Source organism: Megascapheus bottae, chromosome 24 (genome assembly GCF_031878675.1).
Source record: "Megascapheus bottae isolate mThoBot1 chromosome 24, mThoBot2.hap1, whole genome shotgun sequence".
Taxonomy (NCBI): domain Eukaryota; kingdom Metazoa; phylum Chordata; class Mammalia; order Rodentia; family Geomyidae; genus Megascapheus; species Megascapheus bottae.
The window spans coordinates 25,021,110-25,043,754 of NC_143532.1; the positions used below are offsets into that span (position 1 = coordinate 25,021,110).

Consider the following 22,645-nt stretch of genomic DNA (forward strand, 5'->3'; position numbering starts at 1 on the left):
CTTCTTTCCCTCCCCTTCTTCCTCTCCCCGCCCCCATCTTGTCCTGGCGTTTGAACTCAGAGCCTGGGCACTGTCCTTGGGCTTTCTCAAGCCTAGTGTTCTACCACCTGAGCCACAATACCACTTCTGGCCTTTTCTGTGTAGGTAATAATATGTAATCAAACCCAGGGCTTCATGCATGCTAGGCAAAAACTCTACCACTAGACCACATACCCAATCTTTTTTTTTTTTTTTGGCCAGTGCTGGGGCTTGATCTCAGGGTTTGAGCGCTGTCCTTTGGCTTTCTCAAAGCTAGAGTTCTACCACTTCAGCCACAGTACCATTTCTGGCTTTTTCTATGTATATATGGTACCAAGGAATCAAACCTGGTTCTTCAGACGAGAATACTAGGCGAGCAGTCTACCTCTAGGCCACACTCCCAGCCCCTACATTCCCAATCTTGATAAAGACCATCCATCACATGCAATATTCTACTCTAAGCTAATATGTGTGATACAAGTATATGAACTTCTGTTTTCAATACTTCACTGCTGTTTCTAATTGTGTTTGTGTGTGTGTGTGTGTGTGTGTGTGTGTTGGTCCTAAGGCTTGAACTCAGGGCCACGCTGCTGTCTCTGAGATTTTGTGTTTGAGAACAGTGCTCTACCACTTGAGTCACAGCTTCATTTTCTTTTTGGTGGTTAATTGAAGAAAAGATTCTTAGACTTCTCTGTTTAGACTAGCTTTGAATTACATTCCTCAGCCCTCAACCTCCTGAATAGCTAGGATTATAGGCAGGAGTCACCAGCTCCCAGCTCTGTTTCTAATCTTACATACATTCAGCAACAAAAATGACCATACTCTGTGAGGGGATGGGGAGAGGGAAAATGGGAGAAAAACATGAGAAGGGGTATCAATGTTCAAGAAGTAATGTACTCACTACCTGGCGAATATACCTGTAACCCCCATACATTACACTGACAATAAAATACAAAAAAAAAAAAAAAAAATTAGTGCACTCTAGAAAATGTACAATCCCTTGAAAGTCTATAAATGTACTTACCTAGTAGGTAAATACAGACCAGTTTTAAAACTTCCAAATATCTGGACCTGAAATAGAAAAAGGAAGTATTATAGTAAAGTATCAGATAAGGCAACATACTTTGGAGAAGCACAGGCTTTGCTGCCCTCTAATGGCAATTTTTGGTACTACATTAGCAATTTTTTTTCTGACACCGTCCTTACTCATAATACAGGTAGGCATTCTGTATCCTTCAGATAGACATTCTGAATAGTCATCAATTTAGAAGATGAAACATATAGATTAAAATAATGTCTAATATCCCCTTCTCAGGTAAAAACAATCACAAATCCTTAGTTTCTGTTCTCTAATCAAGAGTCCTCACTAATTAGATGACTTCAACTGCAGCCATCTTCACTGAGAACTTAAGCACTTTTATTAAGCATCATACAGTGGCTTATGATGGAGACCAGGGGAGCTCAGGTAAACATGTGTATACTTGTAACTACAATAAAGGACAAAACTCAGCCTTGTACTGAAATGGACTGGGAACCTGACCACAGCCTAATTATTTCTATAAAAAAGAGAAAGGAATGGATAACCATGTCTCAGAATGAGGTTTCTTTCACACCAAGGGCTGTCATCCGCAGCACTATTGCTATCTGGCATAGGTAGCTCTTTGCTATTCACCATAGTATACATAGCAGCCTTCTGTCTCAAGCCACTAGAGGCCAGCAGTGCTTTTAAGCCACGATAGTCACAGACACTGCCACAATTGCTGTGGAGCAAAAGGAGCCCGGTACACAGCAAAGACAATACAATGCAGCATTGAGTAGCTGCTCAACAAAATGCCTTCTCCCTCACCTACAGAATCATACTTAAAACACTTGTCTTCCACATGGATAATTATCTCCCTGACCTCTCTTATACAACTCCAGGACAAAATCTAAAGAAAAGCTATGGAGCAGAAAGTAATGAATTCTGGGAGCAATCCCGGGCAACATTCTGTTCACTGGCTGGAGGATTTACCAAGAGAGATATGGAATTGACCAGAGAGAAAGTGCTTCAAGAAAGGCAGAAGAAACCACATAAAACCAAATAACAATACAACTAAAATATGTATGTGTACATATGTGTACACATATGCTTATGCATGCATATAATTTGTGTATATAATGTGGTTTAGTCAATATTGCTGATAGTAATGATTATGATTTTAGTGTTGCAGTTTTTTTCCATTTTTTTTTCTTTAAAGAAAAATATACATCTAACAAGGAAAAAGAGGTGGAGAAGATGTATCTGCACTTGTCTAAGACAAGGAATTTCAAACAACAGAATAAATTCCTAGGTGATTTTTTTTTGGTCAGTAATGGGACTTGAACTCTGGGCCTGGGTGCTGACCCTGAGCTATTCAGTCTAGGCTACGGCCCTACCCCTTGAGCCATAGTACCACTTCCAATTTTCTGGTAGTTAACTGGAGATAAGAGTCTCATGGACTTTAGTGCCTGGGCTGGTTTTGAACCATGATCCTCAAATCTCAGCCTCCTGAGTAGCTAGGATTACAGGTGTGAGCCACAGGCACCTGGCTCACAACTGTAATATTTCTATTGATAGGCTAGATTAAAAGTAAAAGGTATGGGTAGGTGTTGGCACTTTAACTTAGCCTGGGCGCTGTCCCTGAGCTTTCTGGTTCAATGTTAGCACTCTACCCGTTAAGTCACAGTCTCACTATTCAGCTTTGGGGCAGATAACTCGAGTTAAGAGTCTTACAGACTTTCCTGCCCAGAATGGCTTCTAACTTCAATCCTCAGATCTTAGCCTCCTGAGTAGCTAGGATTATAGGCGTGAGCCACCAGCACCTGGCTAGTAATAGGGTTTTGATAAATCACATACAGTAACAGACTACTACATATGGTACTAATGATGTCTAAATTTAGTTCAAGTGTACAGCTGCTATTCCACATTTGGTGGTGGAATGGAGAAATGTTTCATGTAAGACATTTGAGTCAATGAGTAATTAATCAAGTCTCTAATTCTAAAGGCTGCAGAAAAACGTTTGCCTCTAAAATTTAAGTGGACTGGGCCGGGAGTTTGGCCTACTGGTAGAGTGCTTGCCAAGCATGCATTTAGACCTGGGTGCTATTCTTCGATACCATATACATAGAAAAAAGGCAGAAATGATGCTGTGGCTCAAGTGGTAGAGCCCTAGCCTTGAGAAAGCCCAAGGACGATGCCTAGGCCCTGAGTTCAAGGCCCAGGACTGGCAAAAAACAACAACAAACCCCTCCCCCCCCAATTTAAGTGGACCCTAATTCTACAAAAGCACATACATTGCATGTGAGATCACGACATGAAATAGCAATCGTCAAGCCTCCATCCAGGAGGCTTGGCTCCCCCAAACCTTGGCTCCCAGGCAGGTACTCACATCAGCGCTGGGCCAGAGCTCCTTAATCACACTCTCAATCCTGTTCACCACCTCCATCCTCATCTTCTCCTCTTCTGGCCTTGGAGACATGTATTCATAAAAATCACTGATTTCTTCATGCAGGCTAAAGAAAAAGGAAGAAAAGTTAACAAGAGCAGGGCCAAGCTAGTAAGTTTCTTCTATAAGCAACCTTTTCTAAGTCTTACAAGAGCTTTCAGCTAATAATAACCTTATGCTCATAGACTGTTACCTTAATTTTAATGCTATAATTAATGCTAAGCTAAAATGGAAAGGTAGCGAAGTTAATCAAAAAAGCCAAAATAACTAATACGAAATTCCCTGGCTCACATCTGTAATCCTTGCTACTCAAGCAAGAGGTTGAAATCTAAGGATCACAAGTTTGAAGCCAGCCGGGGCAGGAAAGTCTGTGAGACTCATATCTCCAATTAACTAGGAAAAGTTGAAAGCTTTGAACAAATAAGCTAAGGGACAGCGAAAGGCCCTGAGTTCAAGTCCTAGTATAAAAGGAGAGGGGGAGAGGGGAAAGGGAGAGTGGTATAGAGGGAAGGGGGAGAGAGGGAAAGGGAGAGGGGGAGGGAGAAAGGAAGAGGGAGAAGGAGAAAGAGGGAGAGGGGGAGGGGAGGGGGAGAGGAGAAGAGGAGGAGGGAGAGAGAGGGAAAGGAGGAGGGGGGAGAGGGAGGGGAAAGGGAGAGGGGGAGAGGGAGAGAGGGAGGGGAAAGGGAGAGGAGGAAGATCCTGTGCCAAACATTGATCCCAGTGATTAAAACAGAAGAAAAAAGAACACACACACACACACACACACACACACACACACACACACACACACACAGAGGCCTGGTCTCCACTTTAATGCTCACTCCAGAAGACATAGAACAAGAAGGCACTGAACCCAAGGGGCACAGACAACTTCCGGCCAGTGACATTGATCCTCCACAGTCCCTTCCTCTCAGAGAGCTAAAGAGTTTGTCTTTTGTTCTTAATGAATTAAGTTTCAAATGAACCAGCCAGCCAGCGAGTGAGCCCCAGCAGTGCTTTGAAAAGACTGGCTGGTAGGTGAGGGTGCTGTGAGTGAGCCCCAGGTTTCCAAAGTCCCCAGATAAAGTGCATAGGCTGTGGCTGGGAAGATGTATCTGGATGGGAAGGAAGACTTTGGGATGTAGCTCAGAAGATTACAGTACCTGCCCAGCAAATAACCAAGCCCTGGGATAAGTACACAGCTGAAAAGAGAGCATGTGAGAGAGACAGAACACGTGCAGACTTTCCCCTGTGGCAGTGGGAGCTATTTAAATGTTTTGGGAGGGGCTAAGGAAAGACCAAGTATAAGACACAGCATCTTAAGACTAAACAGCAACTGTCTAGGGGAGGAGCAAAAGGATCAGCCTGGGACATAGGGACATGAAGCCATGCAAAAGTGGCATGGCTGGGTTGCACAAGATTTGATGAAGGCAGTAGAGAAGAAGTGGCAGATGACAGGAGCTCCAGAAACATGGCCACATTTGAAAAAAGGCTTCAGCAGAGGGGCAAGATTGGGGCTGAAGAGACCAGAAAGGGTTGTATAGGACCAAAAGACACTGTAGGATTGTGGGCAGAATGAAATCAGCATAGGAGGAAGAAGAGATGAAAGCAGCATTCCTTCCCAAGCCAATGAGGCGGGGGAGTGGCCTTTAGGAGATCAACACCAAGAGTCTTCCCTGAGTGGCAGGTGGGCTGGGCTTTAGGTCCTGAAAGAAGCTAGAACAAGGCTGGAGTCTACAGCAGGAGGCTGGAACACGGGGAGACCAAAAATGCCTTTTTGTGTGCGTGTTTCCCCCGCCCGCCACAGTCCTTGAATTCAGGGCCTGGGCACTGTCCTTGAGCTTTCTCAAGGCTAGCACTCTACCACTTGAACCACAGCACCACTTCTGCCTTTTTCTGTGCATGTGGGAGGAGGCAAGCCCTTTACCACTAGGCCATGCTCCCAGCCCCAAAAATGGTTTTGAGGAAGGAAAAAGTCATGTCCCAACCTCTACTGGTTGTACATTTTGCTACTTGGAACAGTGATGACTTTGTAAAATGTAAGAGATTAAGCAATCCAACAACTCCTACCTTTAAAAAAAAAAAACAAAAAACCCTTAAGTTCCAGTTCATGTCTATAACGCTAACTACAGAGGAAGCTAAGCTCTGATGACTGTGGCTGAAGATGCTTTTTTGTTTTGGTCAATTGTGGGGCTTGAACTCAGGGCCTGGGCACTGTCCCTGAACTTTTGTGCTCAAGGCTAGATTTCTACCACTTTGGGCCACAGCTTTACTTCCAGTTTTTCTGGTGGCTAATTAGAGATGAGTCTCATAGGCCAGGTAAGGTGGATCACACTTGTAATCATAGCTACTCAAAAGGCTGAGATCTGAAGATCAAGGTTCAAAGCCAGCTCGGGCACAAAAGGATCCAATTAACTTCTAGAAAATGGCAAGTGGGGCTTGGCTCAAGGGTAGGGTGGCAGCCTTGAGCTAAAGAGCTCAGGGACAGCACCCAGGCCAGAGTTCAAGCTCCTTGAACCCCTCCCCCCCAAAAAAAGTCTCACTTTCTTGCCCTGGCCGGCTTTGAACCAGGATCCTTAGATCCAGCCTCCTGAGTAGATAGGATTATAGGTGTGAGCCCACTGGTGCCTGGCTTTCATGAGACGTTTTTGGGGGGGCCATTCCTGGGGCTTGAACTCAAGGCCTAGGCGCTATCCCTGAGCCTCTCTGTGCTCAAGGCTAGTGCTCTGCTCTACCACTTGAGCCATGTGACACTTCCAGACTTTTTCATTTATGTGGTACTGAGGAATCAAACCCAGGGCTTCATGCATGCTAGGCAAGCACTCTACCACTAAGCCACATTCCCGGCTCTCTTGAGACTTTTTTTTTTGGGGGGGGGAGGGATGTTTCACTCTACCAATCAACTGTACAGAGCCACTTCTGGTTTCCTAGTGGTTAACTGAAGAATCTCACCGACTTTCCTGCCTAGGCTGGCTTTGAATTGTGATCCTCAGCTCTGAGCCTCCTGAGTAGTTAGGATTACAGGTGAGAATCAAAGGTGCCCGGCTCATGAGACTCTTAATGCCAAATTAACCAGCAAAAAAATGCTAGACTGGAGGTGTGCCTCAAGTGGTAGAACACCAGCTATGAGTAAAAAAGCCAACAGAGAGCACAAGATCCTAAGTTTGAATCACAATACACACATGTACATCGTATATACACACACACACACAGACACACACACACACACACACACACACACACACACACACACACACACACACACACACCCTCAACAACTTGAGTTCCAGAGTCCAGCTCTGCCTGAGTGCAACTGTGCTCTCACAGGGCTGGCAAGCAGAAGTATCTTCATGCACTAAGAATGATTTCTAGGCACTACTAACAACCATCTGGATCTTTTTTGGGGGGTCAGTCCTGGAGCTTGAACTCAGGGTCTGGGTACTGTTCCTGAGCTTCTTTTTTGCTTAAGACTAGCACTCTATCACTTGAGACACAGTGCCACTTTTGGCTTTTTCTGTTTATGTGGTTACTGAGGAGTCAAACCCAGGGCTTCATGCATGCTAGGCAAGCACTGTACCACTAGGCCACATTCCCAGCCCACATTTGTATTTTAAACTCTACAGGCAAATTGAAAAAGATATCCCAGGAGAGCCTACTTTTTCTTGGTATACTTCTGGGGGCCTTAAGGTCTCTAGCTTCGTGTTCCAAGACTTTATTGAAAAAATTCCCAAGGTTTGCTATATTCCTTTCAGAGACCAGGAATGGTGGCCTGAAGGCCAAATAAGACCTGTAAAATCATTTGGTGCACAATAGGACAGAACTGTATGTCTCTCCTCTGTTATCTGAGGTTATCTGCCTATACTGACAATTTTGAGTGGACCACAAATTATGTTACAAATATCCAATGACCCTTGGCAGAAGACATGGTTACAAACAAGAATAAAAGAAAAGCTGTGAGAAAGTGGTGAGTGGGCACTGTGTTCTGGCACAGGTCTGACAATAGGAATGAGGGCCACAAGTAAACAGCAAGACAAATAGCTTGTCTCTCACCTTTAGAAACAGCCTGTTATGAATAATCAGTTTATTAGTTTGTAAAGCAGAACTCTATAGAATACTTGTGTTCTATCAGTGAAAGAAGAAAACAAACTTGGTTACAATCTACAAAGGTGTTCTCATACATTTCCTACTCCAAATACAAAGAAATTTAGTCTAACTTCCAGTTGGTGTTTCTGTCATAAGAAACCGAGTAAGGATCCATTCTGTACCACTTAACTGAGTACACATACTCAGGTGCTAGGATGAAACAGCTTTCCTACCCAAGATACGTTCTCTGAGTAATCTCGTGATTCCACTGCTCACAGCACCACCTCCAGTGCCTCCCCCACTCAATTTCGTTGTTACAGTAACCAATCAGGCGATGGCTGACATACAGAGATGACTTTTGGCTCCAAAATACAGTTTGCGATCATCTATAAAGGCCTTGCTGCAAGTGATAAGAGAGCAGGCGCTGCCACTCACCATCTCCACTTAAGAATGGTGACTGAGGCCCACGCAGAAGCCATGGAAAGTTTGTAGAGACCACAAAGCAACCAACTGACCCTCTTCTTTTGAACTTGGATCCCTGCTATTCTGCCAAAAGACATTTTCTAGAATAGTTTTCTGAATGACTTTTCTTTTCCCTACCAGGAGATCATTCACTAGCACAGATTCTGGCACAGAGAGTGGGAGCTGTTATTCTAAAATAGAGAGTAACACCATAAGAACCTGAGTTCAAGTCCCAGTACTAGGGCTCCCATCTGTGCACACAAATTATAATGACTAAATCAGTTTACATAAACAGGAATTAAAACTTCCCTAAGCCATGTTTCAGAATTCATCATCCCTACATGGACACATGGAAAGCATCTTGGGACAACTTCCCACCAGGACATGTGATGGACAGAGCTGCCTGTTAATCACATTCACCAGCATTCTCCCTCACTCTACAGTCACAATTATTAAGACAATTTTTACTTGTCTCTAAATCTGAAAGCAAAATAAATATTAATTCCCACCAGAAGTAATGTATAAAGTCTACAGACTGACTCACAGTCACTTGCTGCGCATAACTGAAGACTGTCCTTAATAAAATGCAAGAATTCCTCCTGAAACCAGGAACCTTGACTGCACCTTGTGCTTACTACCTTGTCAGATCTAGACTTTACATACGATATCCAAATGGTTGTAAGCCTATGGACATTTTTTGGGTCTGCTGTCTGCCATCTGCCTGCCTGGCTGAGTCAGTCAGTCAGTTTAAAGTTAGTCTACCTGCCTGTCTCCCCCTCCCCCAGCATGTACTTGGGTCTTTTTCTTATATTTAAGCCTACATACTATTTCTGTGGAGACAGAAAATATGAGCACATATGGGGCTGAAAATGGCATTGAGAGCTAGAAAGACGACATGCTAGAGAACTGAAAATATAAGCTCACATGAGCATTTGAACAGAGATGTTCACAGCCAATAATTTATAATTCAAAAATGGAAAATAATCTAAATGTTGATCACCCAATAAATGGATAAACAGTATATATCCACACAATGGAATAATATGCAACTACACAGAGGATGAAGTACTGGCACTGCTACAACATAGATGAACTCTGAAAACATTATTCTAAGAAAGCAGACACACAGGTGACATACAATACAACCCCATTAATATGAAATGTCTAGAACAAACAAATCCATGGAGAAAGAAGCAGATTGCCTAGGGTTAAAGTTTGGGGGAAAATAGGAAGGAAATGCTATCAGAGTTTCATTTGGGAGTGATAAAAATGTCCCAAAACTTGTTTGCTTAAGGGTGTAAGCTCTATAAATATGGAATGAGTAAATTACCTTTCAATGTATTCTTTTAAAGCCAGGTGTGGTCGTATAGGCCTATAATCCCAACCTTCAGAGACTGAGGCACAAAAATCTTGACCTTAAGTCCAGACTAAGCTACACAGTGAGGCCTGTTTAAAACCAAATACAAAAAGAGGCAGGATGGAAGTGGCATTACGGCTCACACTAAGGCTCAGAAACAGCACTCAGGTGCGGAGTTCAAGCCCCATAACCAACCAAAAAAAAGGTGTAAGGGGGAACAACAGGACAAGCTGTCCTTATGCTGATACAGACTGTACCTGAACTCTATCTCATGTGCTACACTAAGCAGGGTAAGAAGACAAGGAGACTGCAGAGCAGAATTTATAAATATAAAGAGGCCTGACCCGTAAGAGACCTGACTATAATCCTAAACTATTCAAGAGGATGGGATCTGAAGATCACGGTCCAAACCCAGTCAGTGTGCAGGCTCTGAGTTCAGGACCTGAGTTCAAATTCCAGGACTGACCAAACAACAACAACAAAAAAGCTGGAGCACTGCCTTGAGCAGAAAAAAATAAGGCCAACAGGGCCCAGGACAAAAAAAGCCTGTGCTCTGGGGGGAAGGATTACTTACAACTAGCATTCAATTTAACAGGTAAACTGCTCCCCTTTATGAATACTGAAAATACTTGTACCACTTTATATTAGGATCCAGAATATGAAGAATTCCAGGGTGACTTATTTATGGCATGAAAAATCTTAATGTAAGAATAATCAAATAACAGAAGCCCAACGGCTTCTCCACAAGTCACTAAAGAATCCATAAATCAGTGTCTGCCTATCTCAGCTTCCCTTAGGTACAACTGGTTTCACAAGACAATCTTCAAGGATCCACATCAAGTTGAATGTGATGGTACACACATATAATGCCAGCATTGAAGGAGGGAGGGGAACTGAGGTAGAAGCAGAGGCAAGAGGTTCCAAAGTAAAAGCCTGTCTCAAAAGCAAAAAAGAATCCACACAAGCTCAAAAGGCCTTTGGACAATTTCCTGTTATGATAGTTTCTTCTCCAGTAGAAGACACATTTCTGGACCACTAAGTCCGTCACCTGTACTGTTTTCCAGGTTCAGGTTGGAACCCAGAGCCCCATGCATGCTAGACAAATACCTTCCCATTTTACCTAATTCAACTGCATGCATCTAGCCATGGATAAACATAATTTCCTAATTTAGTGATTCCAATTACACTACTACCTCACCTTCAAATAAATAATTAACATATCAAAAATACACTAATGAAACTTCAAAGTATGATAGCACAGCACAAGGTATGCACATGTGTGCACATGGACATGCATACATGCATACACACAACACAAAAGGCAAAATTCCCATGACCACTATACTAAGACATAAGTAAAACCTAATCTAATCTATTTGGAAGGAGAAAAGGGGCAAGGAACCTTGAATGCTAGATTTCCCTCAGTCTTTCTAACATATACTAAGAACCCCAGCAATTTTATTTTGGGCAACACAGATGGAGATACTAGCTAAAAAGTAAACACTTTGTTTCTACTGCTTTATTTATAACAGACAAAAAAAAAGTTGAGAGTCAAATAGTAGGGAAATGTTTAGCATTGAATATTCATATAGGAAACACATTTACTTGCATAAAAGCTGCATGTGTACACTATGAAAATAGGCCAGGAGTGTGGCCTAGTGGTAGAGTGCTTGCCTAGCATGCACAAAGCCCTGGGTTGAATTCCTTGGTACCACATATACAGAAAAAGCTGACAGTGGTGCAGAAATCCCAAGGATTAGTGCCCAGGCCCTGAGTTCAAGCCCCAGAGCTCCCCCCTCACCCCTGCAAAAAAAAAGGAGAAAACATTCGGCTGGGAGTTTGGCCTAGTGGTAGGGTGCTTGCCTAGCATGCACAAAGACCCAAGTTCGATTGCTCAGGTATCACATACATAGAAGTGTGGGGCAGCAGCTTCTTCTCATTTGTAGTTTTGCTTTTTCAGTGGGTTCAGTTGCTTATTTAAACTGCAGTTTGAAAATACTAAATGGAAAATTCCAGAAATAACTCATCACACATAAATTACACAGCAAGTCACAACACTTTTAAGTTATATAGCATTTTGAGGAGCGAGATGCCATCATGTGCCATCATCACCCTCTAGCTAGAAAGAGCAAGTAGTAAACTGTCCCTGTGTCCAGAGTACCCATACTATGAACACCATCCAGCTACTCACTCAGCCACGTGGTAGTGTAGTTATCAGACTCACTGTTACAGAGATTATATCCATGCAGCCCTGATTTTCTTTAGTCATAACCCCAATGTGCAAGTTCAGAAGCCTTTAAGTGTAAAGGTGGAAAGTCCCTGGCTTAAGGAAATAAAAATGTATGCTGATGTTGCCAATACCTAATGGTTAAAACATTATCTTCAGTCCAAAACTCTGAAGGGGTAAGAAGAAACCCATGCTAGTTTGTTGATGTACTTCCACCTGCATTAAGACAGAAAAGGAATTAAATTTGTGGGTAGGAGACTCGAATAGAAAATGTTCCAAATGTAGGCAATGCGTTGAGCCAGAAAGTCTTCACTCTAAGGATCCCATGTGACAGCAAGCCTTTACTGCAAGGAAGGCAGAGCTACACAGACCCAAGAATAGGTTTGGACTAAAAACCTGGCTTGTGTTCTTAATTTTTTACGGTGCCTAGCATAAATGAATCTATGTTACAGATGTGTACATGTGGTATATGGTTTGGTACTACATGAAGACTTAGACATTCACTTGGCATACTGGAACACATCGCCCATAGATAAGAGATCTACAGCCACGCAACTGTACAAAGCACTTGTACAAATTCTACACAATAAAATTCAAGATGTTACAAGGAGAAAGCAAGCCGAAAACAAAGCATGCAAGACAACATCACTGGGCCGGGAGTTTGGCCTAGTGGTTAAAGTGCTTGCCTAGCATGCATGAAGACCCGGGTTCGATTCTTCGGTACCACATATATAGAAAAAAGCCGGAAGTGGTGCTGAGGCTCAAGTGGTAGAGCTCTAGCCTTGAGAAAGTCCAAGGACAGTGCTCAGGCCCTGAGCTCAAGCCCAGGACTGGCAAAAAAAAAAAAAAAAAGACAACATCACTGTTAACCCTAACAGAAGAATATGCGTATTCTCTGGTTAGTCCACCTAGGGAAAGGTACAGAGGACTATCATAGTACTGGAAGAACCACAGGGCCAGGAATTTGGCCTAGTGGTAGAGTGCTTGCCTAGCATGCATGAAGACCCAGATTCGATTCCTCAGTACCATATACATAGAAAAATGCCAGAAGTGGTGCTGAGGCTCAAGTGGTAGAGCTCTAGCCTTCAGAAAGTCCAAGGAGAGTGCTCAGGCCCTGAGCACTGTGCCCAGGATTGGCGAAAGAAAGAAAGAAAGAAAGAAAGAAAGAAAGAAAGAAAGAAAGAAAGAAAGAAGGAAGGAAGGAAGGAAGGAAGGAAGGAAGGAAGGAAGGAAGGAAGGAAGGAAATAAAAGTATGGAAAAACCATTATGGTCTTCTCAGATGAGGATGGGATTAAAAAGTAACATGACACTCCTCCCTTTTACAGAATGTCTTAAAGTTTTTTATTCGTTTTTGTCAGTGATGGGGTTCAAACTCTGAATCTGGGTACTGTCCCTGAGCTCTTCAGCTCAAGGCTAGCACTCTACCACTTGAGCCACAGCACCACTTCTAGCTTTTTTCTGTGTATGTGGTACTGAGGAATTGAACCCAAGGCTCCGTGCATGTTGGGCAAGCACTCTACCACCAGGCCGAACTTCTGACCCCCAACTTTTTCTTAAAATTAAAATGAATAAAAGATATTTATTGTGCTTGTAAAAACGTAAGACAGGGCCGGGACTGTGGTCTAGTGGTAGAGTGCTTGCCCAACATGCACAGAGCCTTGGGTTCAATTCCTTGGTACCACATACCCAGAAAAAGCTGGAAGTAGTGCTGTGGCTCAAGTGATAGAGCTCTAACCTTGAAAAACCCCAAGGACAGGGGAAGGAAGGGGGGGGGGAAACAGGGAGGAGGGGGAAGAGAGGGAAGAGAGGGAAGAGAGGGAAGAGAGGGAGGAGAGGGAGGAGAGGGAGGAGAGGGGGAGGGAGAGGAGGAGGAGGAAGAAAAGTGGGGGAGGAGGAAGAGGAAGAAGAGAAGGAGGAGGAGAGATAAAGTTGTATCATAAATCATAGGTAGTTTATTTAGTATTAAAAGAATTCAAATCTCTGAGTGTGGATAGTTGGATCTGGTTGACCAAGAGTATTCAAGGCACACTGTTTCCACATTTAAATAAGAGCAGAGGCCTGGGAATGTGGCTTAGTGCTTGCCTAGTATACATGAAGCCCTGGGTTCAATTCCTCAATATCACATAAATAGAAAAAGGCTCAAAAAATTCTGTGGCTAGCCTTGAGCAAAAGCTCATGAACAGGACTGGTGCAAAACAAACAAACAAAAAAACACCCAAATAAGAGCACACTCTATGCTTTTTCCAATTAAAAAACAAAAACAAAAACAAAATCTCTTAGGTATAGTCACAAATTCCTTATGAACATTTTTACTTTTAATTCAGAAAACAATAGTCTAACAAGGCCTACCTGAGTCAAACTTTACTTCATTAAAATAATTTCTTTACATGTTAACTATTTTGAAGTTGGTTATTTAAATTGTCTGATTTTAATTAACACAGAAAAGTAGGGAGGCAAAGCTATGATGTCTGAGTGAAACCTGTGCCTCACAGCATCTCCTCTCTCAGGCTAGACAAAAGCTGGTTTGAACTCAGAGCTCCCAGGGGGCTCTTGACAGTCAGCCAGGTTTGAGTAACAGGTCCTTGAGTAGCAAATGTCAACCTGTGCTCTACATGATTACTGTGTATGAAAATACAGTGTGAAGCAGTACCCTCTACATATCTGATAAATCTGTCTCCTAGGGGTGGGTTCCAATCATCAGAAGTCATTTCTCTCAGGCTGAGAAAGTGCTTGCTTCTGAGGATGTGACCTGGGAGTTACTCTTATTCTCACAGCACCTATCTACCCATCTTATCACAACCATAGCACCTACCTGCACTGGATTATGGGAACCACAGTGGGGCAGGGAAGAGACCTGGAGATACACCAACCTCACCTATATGTCAACAGGACTAGAATATGCTGTACACTGTGGGACCCTTCACAGCCTAGGCTTCACAGAAAGAAAGCCACTGCAGCTGTGGAGCTTGGTAACAAAGTCATTTAACTTTGGAGGCTCAAGTTATCAATTTTTGTTTTGTTTTATATTACTTTTAGACATTAAGTGCAGGCCCCAAAAAAGTGTTCTTCCATTGTACTACACCTACTACCCCAAGTTAAAAAAAAAAGAATTTCTACCTCTTTCTAGGCCAGTAGTTCTCAAAATATACTCTGCATATCCTTTCTTCTGGGGTTGGGGAGAGCAGTACTGGCATCTGAGGTTTGGATTAGCGCCTCCTGACTGCTCGGTTTGTTTGGCTGACACTCTACACTTGGGCCATGCCTCAAGTTTGGTATCTTTCTGGTTAACTGGAGGAGGTTTCCAGATTTTGCTGCCCCGACTGGTTTCAAGCCACAATCCTCCAGGTCTCAGCCTCCTGGATAGCTAAGATTACAGGCCATTGCCTGTAATCCAGGATATCTCCAGAACTTTTTAATCTTCCCCAAACAAGACTGTTAGAGCTCATGGAACACTCCCCATCCCCTTCTTTCCCACAGCAATTGTCAATAACCATTCTAATTCGTGTCTCTATGAGTTTTACTACTGAGGCACCTTCCTTATCTTAGCAAACCATACAGTATACATGTGCTAGAATTTCCTTCCTTCTTACAGCTAAGTTCCATGCCACTGTATGTATACAACCATAAAACACGCTTCAATATATTAAAAAGAATAAAAGTAGCCGGTGACAGTGGCTCACACCTTTAATCCTAGCTACTCAGGAGGCTGAGATCTGAAGATCGTGGTTCAATGCCTGCCTGGGTACTAGAGTCCGTGAGACTCATCTCCAATTAACCACTAGAAATCCAGAAGTGGCACTGTGGTTCAAGGGGTAGAGCGAAAAACTTGAGCTGAAAAGCTTAGGGATAGCACCCAGGCCCAGAGTTCAAGCCCCATGACCGACCAAAAACAAATAAATAAATAGAATAAAAGTAATAAAATGTCCGCTCTTAGGACACAATGGACTTAAACTAGAAATACCAGAAACACATATGGAAAATCTCAAAATACATACTTGAAGACAAAGCAATATGCTCCTGTGTAGCAGATGGGCCAAAAAAAGTATCAAGGGAATTTCTAACTAAATGAAAATAAAAATAATACAACATGTAACAATTCATGGGATACTGAGAAAACAGCACTTAAAAAGACTCTATAAGAGGCTAGGAATGGGGTTTAATGGTGGAGAGCTTGCCTAGCATGTGTGGGTTCAATTCCTCAGTACCACATAAACAGAAAAAGCAGAAAGTTGCACCGTGGCTCAAGTGGTAAAGTACTGGTTTTGAGTAAAAGAAGCTCAAGGACAGTGACCAGACAGAGTTCAAGCCTAAGTAGTGGCAAAAAAGAAAAAGGATATGGAAAAAGAGAAAGAAAAAGATAAAGAAGAACTCTATAGCACTGGATACAAATAGGTTAAAATAAGAAACAACATAATGGAAGGAATCTCACAGTAACAACATGTGAGAGAGCAAAAAAGGCCAAATCTGTTTGCATAACCCACTCTCAAGGTAACACTGCAATAATATCCATCTATTCATGGTAGAACCCTCACAATCTAGTCACCCCCTTTCCTTTTTTTCTTTTCTTTTTTTTTTCCTGCTTATCTACTTACTTATTTATTACAGGGTCTCACTGTATAGCCCAGGCTGACCTCAAACTTATGGTCCTCTTGCTTTAGCCATCCAAATGCTGGGTTCTCAGATCTGTATCACATCTGGTTGTCTAATCGTTTATTTAAAAGGCTCTGTTGTATACCGGACACAGTGGCTCATGCCTGTAATCCTAACTACTCAGGAGGCTGAGATCTGAGGATTGTGGTTCAAAGCCAGCCCGGGCACTACAATCCATGAGACTCTTTATCTCCAATTAATCACTAGAAAACTGGAAGTAGCACTGTGACTCAAGGGGCAGGACAGTGCCTTGAGCTGAAGAGCTCAGGGACAGCGTCCAGGCCCAGAGTTCAAGCTCCACTACTGACTGGGGGGGGAGGGGTCTCTGTTGTCCTGGGTATTAGGTTTTCCATGTATGAAGTTGTAAGGAACACATTTAAATGTTAATACTCATCATATGTTATTAGAAAATCATAAATCAAAATGATACCACTATGTGTCTATTAGAATGGTGACAAGTCCAACAGCGATAGCATCAATTGCTAGATGTGGAGTACCCAGAACTCTCCTCTTCTGCTGGTGAGAATAAAATACAGTGAAGCCACTTTGGAAGACCTTCTCTCAGCACACAACCCACAACATTACATTCTGTGGTGTCTGCTCAAAGGAGAACAAATATTGCTTCGATACACAAACACTTTCAGAGATGTTTATGGTAGCTTTATATCTAACTGCCAAAACTCGCAAATAAGATATTAGTAGGCACTTGGATAAACAGACTGGTACATCCATAAAATGGGAATACTACTTAACACTAAAAAAATAAAGGAGCCATCAGGTCAGGAAAAGATATGGAGTAATCTTAAGGACAGGGAAGTGAAAAGCCACTGAAAAGGCCTCATACTATTCTATAATTCCAACATAGGACATTCTGGATGGAAGAAGTTAGACTGTGGAGGTAGCAAAAGACAGGCAGTTTCTAGAAGCTGATGGAGCAAGTGAAAGAGAAGGTGAAACAATGGAGAATTTTAATTCTACAGGGAGACTACTTTGTAAAACATTATTTGGTAAGAAAACACTGTTAAACATTTACCAAAGCCCACAGAATCTGCACTAAAAGGAATCCTAATGTCAGCTGTGAACTTCAGTCAATACTAACGCAATGGGCTCATCAATTTTAACAAATGTACTACTCAAGATTTTAACAACACAAGAAACTGGGGGACACAAGGAAACTGTAGTCTGTTCCATTATCCCATCAACCTAAGGCTGCGTTAAATTTTCTAAAAAGCTGGGTGCCGGAGGCTCCCACCTATAATTCTAACTACTCAGAAGTCTGAGATCTCAGGAATTAGGTTTAAGCCAGCCCTAGCAGGAAAGTCTCTGCAAAACTCGCCTCCAAATTACCACCAAAAAGAGCTGTGGCTCAACTGTAGAACACTAGCCTTGAGCTAGCTCAGAATCTGAGCCCAAGCACTGGATACACACACACACACACATACACACACACATGCACATATGCACACTTTGAGGAGGTAACACAGAATAAAGAAGCACATAGCCGAGCAATGTGAACTCAGGACTCGCAGGCCTTGCTTTCTCCACAGAAACTAAGCCTAAATTGGAGAAGACTAAGGCAAACTTACTTAGTGGAACTGCTGTTGCCATGCTCCATTCCACACAGCTCACTCCACACAACTCCACTCCACACAGCTTACTCTACTCCATACAAGTCCACTCCACACAACTCCCATTCCACACAAGTCCCACTCTACATAGCTCACTCCATACAACTCCACTCCACATGGCTCACTCTATCCACATGACTCTCTCCACATAGTTGCTGCATGTAAGCAATGGACAGAAAACAGTTATTTGCCCGTGTAGGTTGAGGCCTGGGGTCCAGATGAGCTTGACTCAGGAATAATGCACACGAATGTCTAGTATATTAGTGCATAGGAGGAGACACATCCAAGGCCAGTTTCAAGGGGGAAAAAAAATTGTTCTTGCTTACCAGGTAAAGCCAAGTGAACTTTGTCTCCTGAGCAGAGGCTAACTAATTACAATTTTGTCATGGTTTCCCTCAGCTACAGGTTAAGTACCACGGTCAGGCCTGGTGAGGCAAAGGGCTTCCAGGACATTCCCAAGAGAACTCACTCTGAGGGAGTTAACTTCCTGTTCTCAGCACCAGTCACTCACTTTCCTCCATGGCTCAAGGCTGAGCCAGTTGGCAATTCTGTCTACTCTCAGCCTGCCTTCCCCTAAGTCCAGCGCACAAGAGGGACAACCTTTGTCCACCCCAGTAAATCAACAGTCAGTAATCGCTCATTAACACCACCAAAAGACTTTTGACACCACCTTCTATAAAATTATTCCCCCCCTTTTTTTTTGGCAGTCGTGGGCGAGGAGAGGAGGAAGGAAAGAAGAAAGAAAGAGAGAAGGAATGAAAACTAACTTCAAGAAACAGATACTAAATTATCAGATCTCATCATAAAATTTAGTAAAATTAACTTTTAAAACTCCAGATTCACAATCCTAGTGGATTCTTATTCTTGTTTTGGCAGAAATTTATAATAATTGATGATGTTGTTTATTTCAACATAATCAAAGGAGTATACATTCAAAGTAAGATTATAGGCTGGAAGTCTGGCCTAGTGGTAGAGTGTTTGCCTAGCATGCACAAAGATCAGGATTCAATTCCTCTGTACCACATACATAGAAAAAAGCCAGAAATGTGGCTCAAGTGATAGAGCTCTAGCCTTGAGAAAGTCCAAGGACAGTGCCTAGGCCTTGAGTTCAAGGTCCAGGACTGGCAAAAAAAAAAAAAAAGATTATTTGCAACTAACAGAATAAGGAAACATGCTGAAATTGGTTTGGATGAGGGAAGGAGAATTACAGAGGGGGTTGGGGATTGAAATATTACTAAACAGGGGTGGAAATATAACAATGTAATACCCCTTTGTATAACTAATGCATGTTAAATAAATTAGTGACAGTAGGGGACCAGTAATGGGCAAATGAGAAAATAAGTCCCAAATCAGTCCAGAAAGCAGTAGATGGAATAGCTCAGGCTGGGGGCTCAGCCCAGAGGTGGAGCACTTACCTATCATAAGCTAGGTCCTGCTCTCATGCTCCATTCCCAGAACCAACAAAGAGAAAAACTTGTTTGTAGTAGGATAAGACTAAGTACTAATTCTACAATTAGAAAGTATTACTCAGGTGGGGGCCAGGAGTTTGGCCTAGTGGTTAAAGTGCTTGCCTAGCATGCATGAAGACCCGGGTTTCAATTCCTCGGTACCACATATGTAGAAAAAAGCTGGAAGTGGTGCTGAGGCTCAAGTGGCAGAGCACTAAAAAAACCAACAACAACAACAAAAAAGAAAGTATTATTCAGGTAACAGTATTGTAAAAATCCTTCACTGCCACCACTAACCAATGGTTTACTCCTACCACATAGCCAAATCAATAGAAAATAAAAATATATTGGACCGGGAGTTTGGCCTAGTGGTAGAGTGCTTGCCTAGTATGCACAAAGACTGGGGTTCAATTCCTTGGTACCACATGCATAGAAAAGCCGAGAGTGGTGCTGTGGCTCAAGTGGCAGAGCACTAGTATTGAGAAAAGCCCAAGGACAGTGTTCAGCCCTGAGTTCAATCCCCAGGACTGGCAAAATAAAAATTAAAAAAATATATAGTCGCCTGGTGTGGTGGCTCATGCCTATAATCCTAACTAATCAGGAGGCTGAGATCTGAGGATCAAGGTTCAAAGCCAGCCCAGGCACAAAAGGACCTGAGACTCATCTCCAATTAACCTCTAGAAAATGGGAAGTGGGGCTTGGCTCAAGGGAGGATAGTAGCCTTGTGCAGAAGAGCTCAGAGACAATACCCAGGCCCAGGGGTAGGGCGGTAGCCTTGAGCTGCAGAGCTCTGGGACAGCCCCCAGGCCCAGTTCAAGCCCTATGACCCACAAAAAGGAATACATACATAGTCATAGCTTGAAACGTGGCTTAGTGATAGAGTGCTTGCCTAGTATGTATGAAGCCCTGGGTTCAATTCTTCAGTACAACATACACGGAAAAGCTGAGAATAGTGCTACGGCTCAAGTGGTAGAGTGCTAGCCTTGAGCAAAAAGAAGCTCAAGGACAAAGCCCAGGCCCTGAGTTCAAATCCCAGGACAGGTAAAATAAATAAATAAATGTAATATATATTAAATATAGTCCTAACATATGGAAGAACAGGACTCAATTTTGAAATCATCTCAAAGTCAACTTTTACATGATTTTTCAGACTAAAATTTACATGCTAATAACTAGTTTCCAAAAAAAAAGTAACATGTAAAGTTTACTCAATGTTTACTGAGGTTGGGCAGGTAATCCTGCAGTCCTGCCTATAATCCCAGCACAGGGGAGGATCAAGAGTTCTAAGCCAGCCTGAGTTACCATCCTGTCTCAAAGCAAGTAACACAAAGCAAAAGACCCCAATAAGACTGGTGTGCTGGCATACACCTATAGTCCCAGCTAGTTGAGAATGAGGTAGGGATCATTCTTATCTCCAATTAAGTACCAAAAAAGTCAGAAATGGAGCTGTGGCTCAGTGGCAGAGTGCTATCCTGGAACAAAAAAGCTAGGGACAGTGCCCAGAACCAACACACACACAAACACACACACACTCAGACACGAGACAGCAGTAGCAGCAGCTTGAGCAACACAGGGACACCATGACTCAAGGAAGGAAAGAGAGAGGACGGGAGGAAGGGAAGGAAGAAAAAGGTGAGAGGGAGAAAAGGGAGATCTGGAAGAATAGCAACACAAGTAGTTTAAAGACAAAGTTACAATGAGATGAGATTGCAAAGCATAAAACAAAAGAAAACCCTGAAAATTATGGGGTTTTGCTTATTTATCCTGTTAGCTGGGGAAGGAACACAAGGCATTCTGTATGCAAGGCAAGTGCTGTATCACTGAGCTACATACATCCCCAGCCAAGTGAGACCTTTTAAATTAAAATTTTACCCAGAGATTTCTAATTGAGAATCTTGTTACTGACTGCAATTTTTTTCAATTAAAATTGAAGTGTGGTAGAGGGCTGGGGTTGTAGCTCTTTGCCAAAGTGCCTGTCTAGCATGTAGAAGGCACTAGGTGCATTCCCCAGGGCCATAAAAACAAAGCAGAATGCCAGTGGCTCAGGCCAGTAATCCTATCTACTCAGAAGAGGCTGAAGAGGATTGAGACAAAGACAGCCTGGGCAGGAAAATCCCTGACTTATTCCAACTAACCACCAAAAAGTTAGAAGTAGAGCTGTGGTTCATGTGGTAGTGTGTTAAGTTTTGTGAGAATAAAAAACTCGGACAACTCCCAGGCCCTGAGTTACTGAAAGGGCTTAATGTGATAAAAGCACACCAAGTTTTCCTGTTCATCTTGGAAGAGCTGAAGGAAATCATGGTGCTCTGAGTGCTGGCCAGGATACAGAAGATCTAGCTCTCTCTCACACACACACCCCTAGTAGAAATATGTTGTGCATGATGCAGGCCCCAGAGAAAATGGTCTACCTGTTTCTTTAAAAACTAAACATGTCCTACCATATGGCACTTCCGGGCACTTATCCCCCAAAATGAAACCTTATGTTCACAGAAAAAATGTGGACATAAATGTTTACAGTAGCTTTATTTTTAACAGACAAACGAATTCACGTTTCTGTAAGTAAATGTCTTTCCATACAGGCGAACTTAACTAAGGTTCACCTGCACCATGTAATATTACTCAAAAATAAAAGGGAAAGAAATACTGGTACCTGCAACAATGGCATGACTCAAAGGAATTATAGTAAGAAAAAAAAAAAAAGAAGAAAAGCCATAGTTACATACTACATTATTCTGTTTATATAACATTCTCAAGATGGAAAATGAGAGCAGCAGGGAACTAATGGTGGCTACGAGGCAGGCTTATGGGACAGGCGTGGGATCTTAGGGCAATGGGACAGGCAATTCTGTATATTTTCTGTTTTCCTAACTGAGAAAGGAGCCTGAGTAGTGATGACCACACTGAGCCTAAACTAGTTCTGTACCTTGATTGCACCATTAGTCACAGGAACCTAGAAATGTACAACTGTACACATACATACACACACACACACACACACACACACACACACACACACACACGCAAACAACATAGTACCTGTGAAACTGGTGAAGTCTAAAAAGGCTATGGATTCTAATACTAATTCCCTCGTTTTGACATTAAACTATAGTTCCTTGAGATGTTACCATTAGTTGAAATTTAGCACAAGGACTGAAATCTTTACAGTTTTTGCAAGTTCCTATGCATCTATTATTTCAAAAATAAAAATAATTAAGTTGATCTCTCTATAGAGACATTATAACAAATTTAAAAGGTTTAACATACAATCTGGTGATAAAGGTTTTTTTTTTTAGTACTTCTATTAAATCAACTAACTGAAAGAAATGTT

At 42.5% G+C, this 22,645-nt stretch overlaps 1 protein-coding gene across 3 annotated transcripts in view; it reads right to left on the bottom strand.

Moving 5' to 3' along the window:
- Tent4b (terminal nucleotidyltransferase 4B) overlaps window positions 1–22,645 on the bottom strand; it is a 50,140-nt gene that overhangs the window by 18,296 nt on the left and 9,199 nt on the right. For all 3 annotated transcript variants that reach the window (XM_090357668.1, XM_090357669.1, XM_090357667.1), the window contains exons 2-3: window positions 3,426–3,549; window positions 1,043–1,089 (exon numbers count right to left, since the gene is read on the bottom strand). In XM_090357668.1, the coding sequence (XP_090213794.1) occupies window positions 1,043–1,089; window positions 3,426–3,549 (171 nt within the window). The remainder of the gene's footprint in view (window positions 1–1,042; window positions 1,090–3,425; window positions 3,550–22,645) is intronic.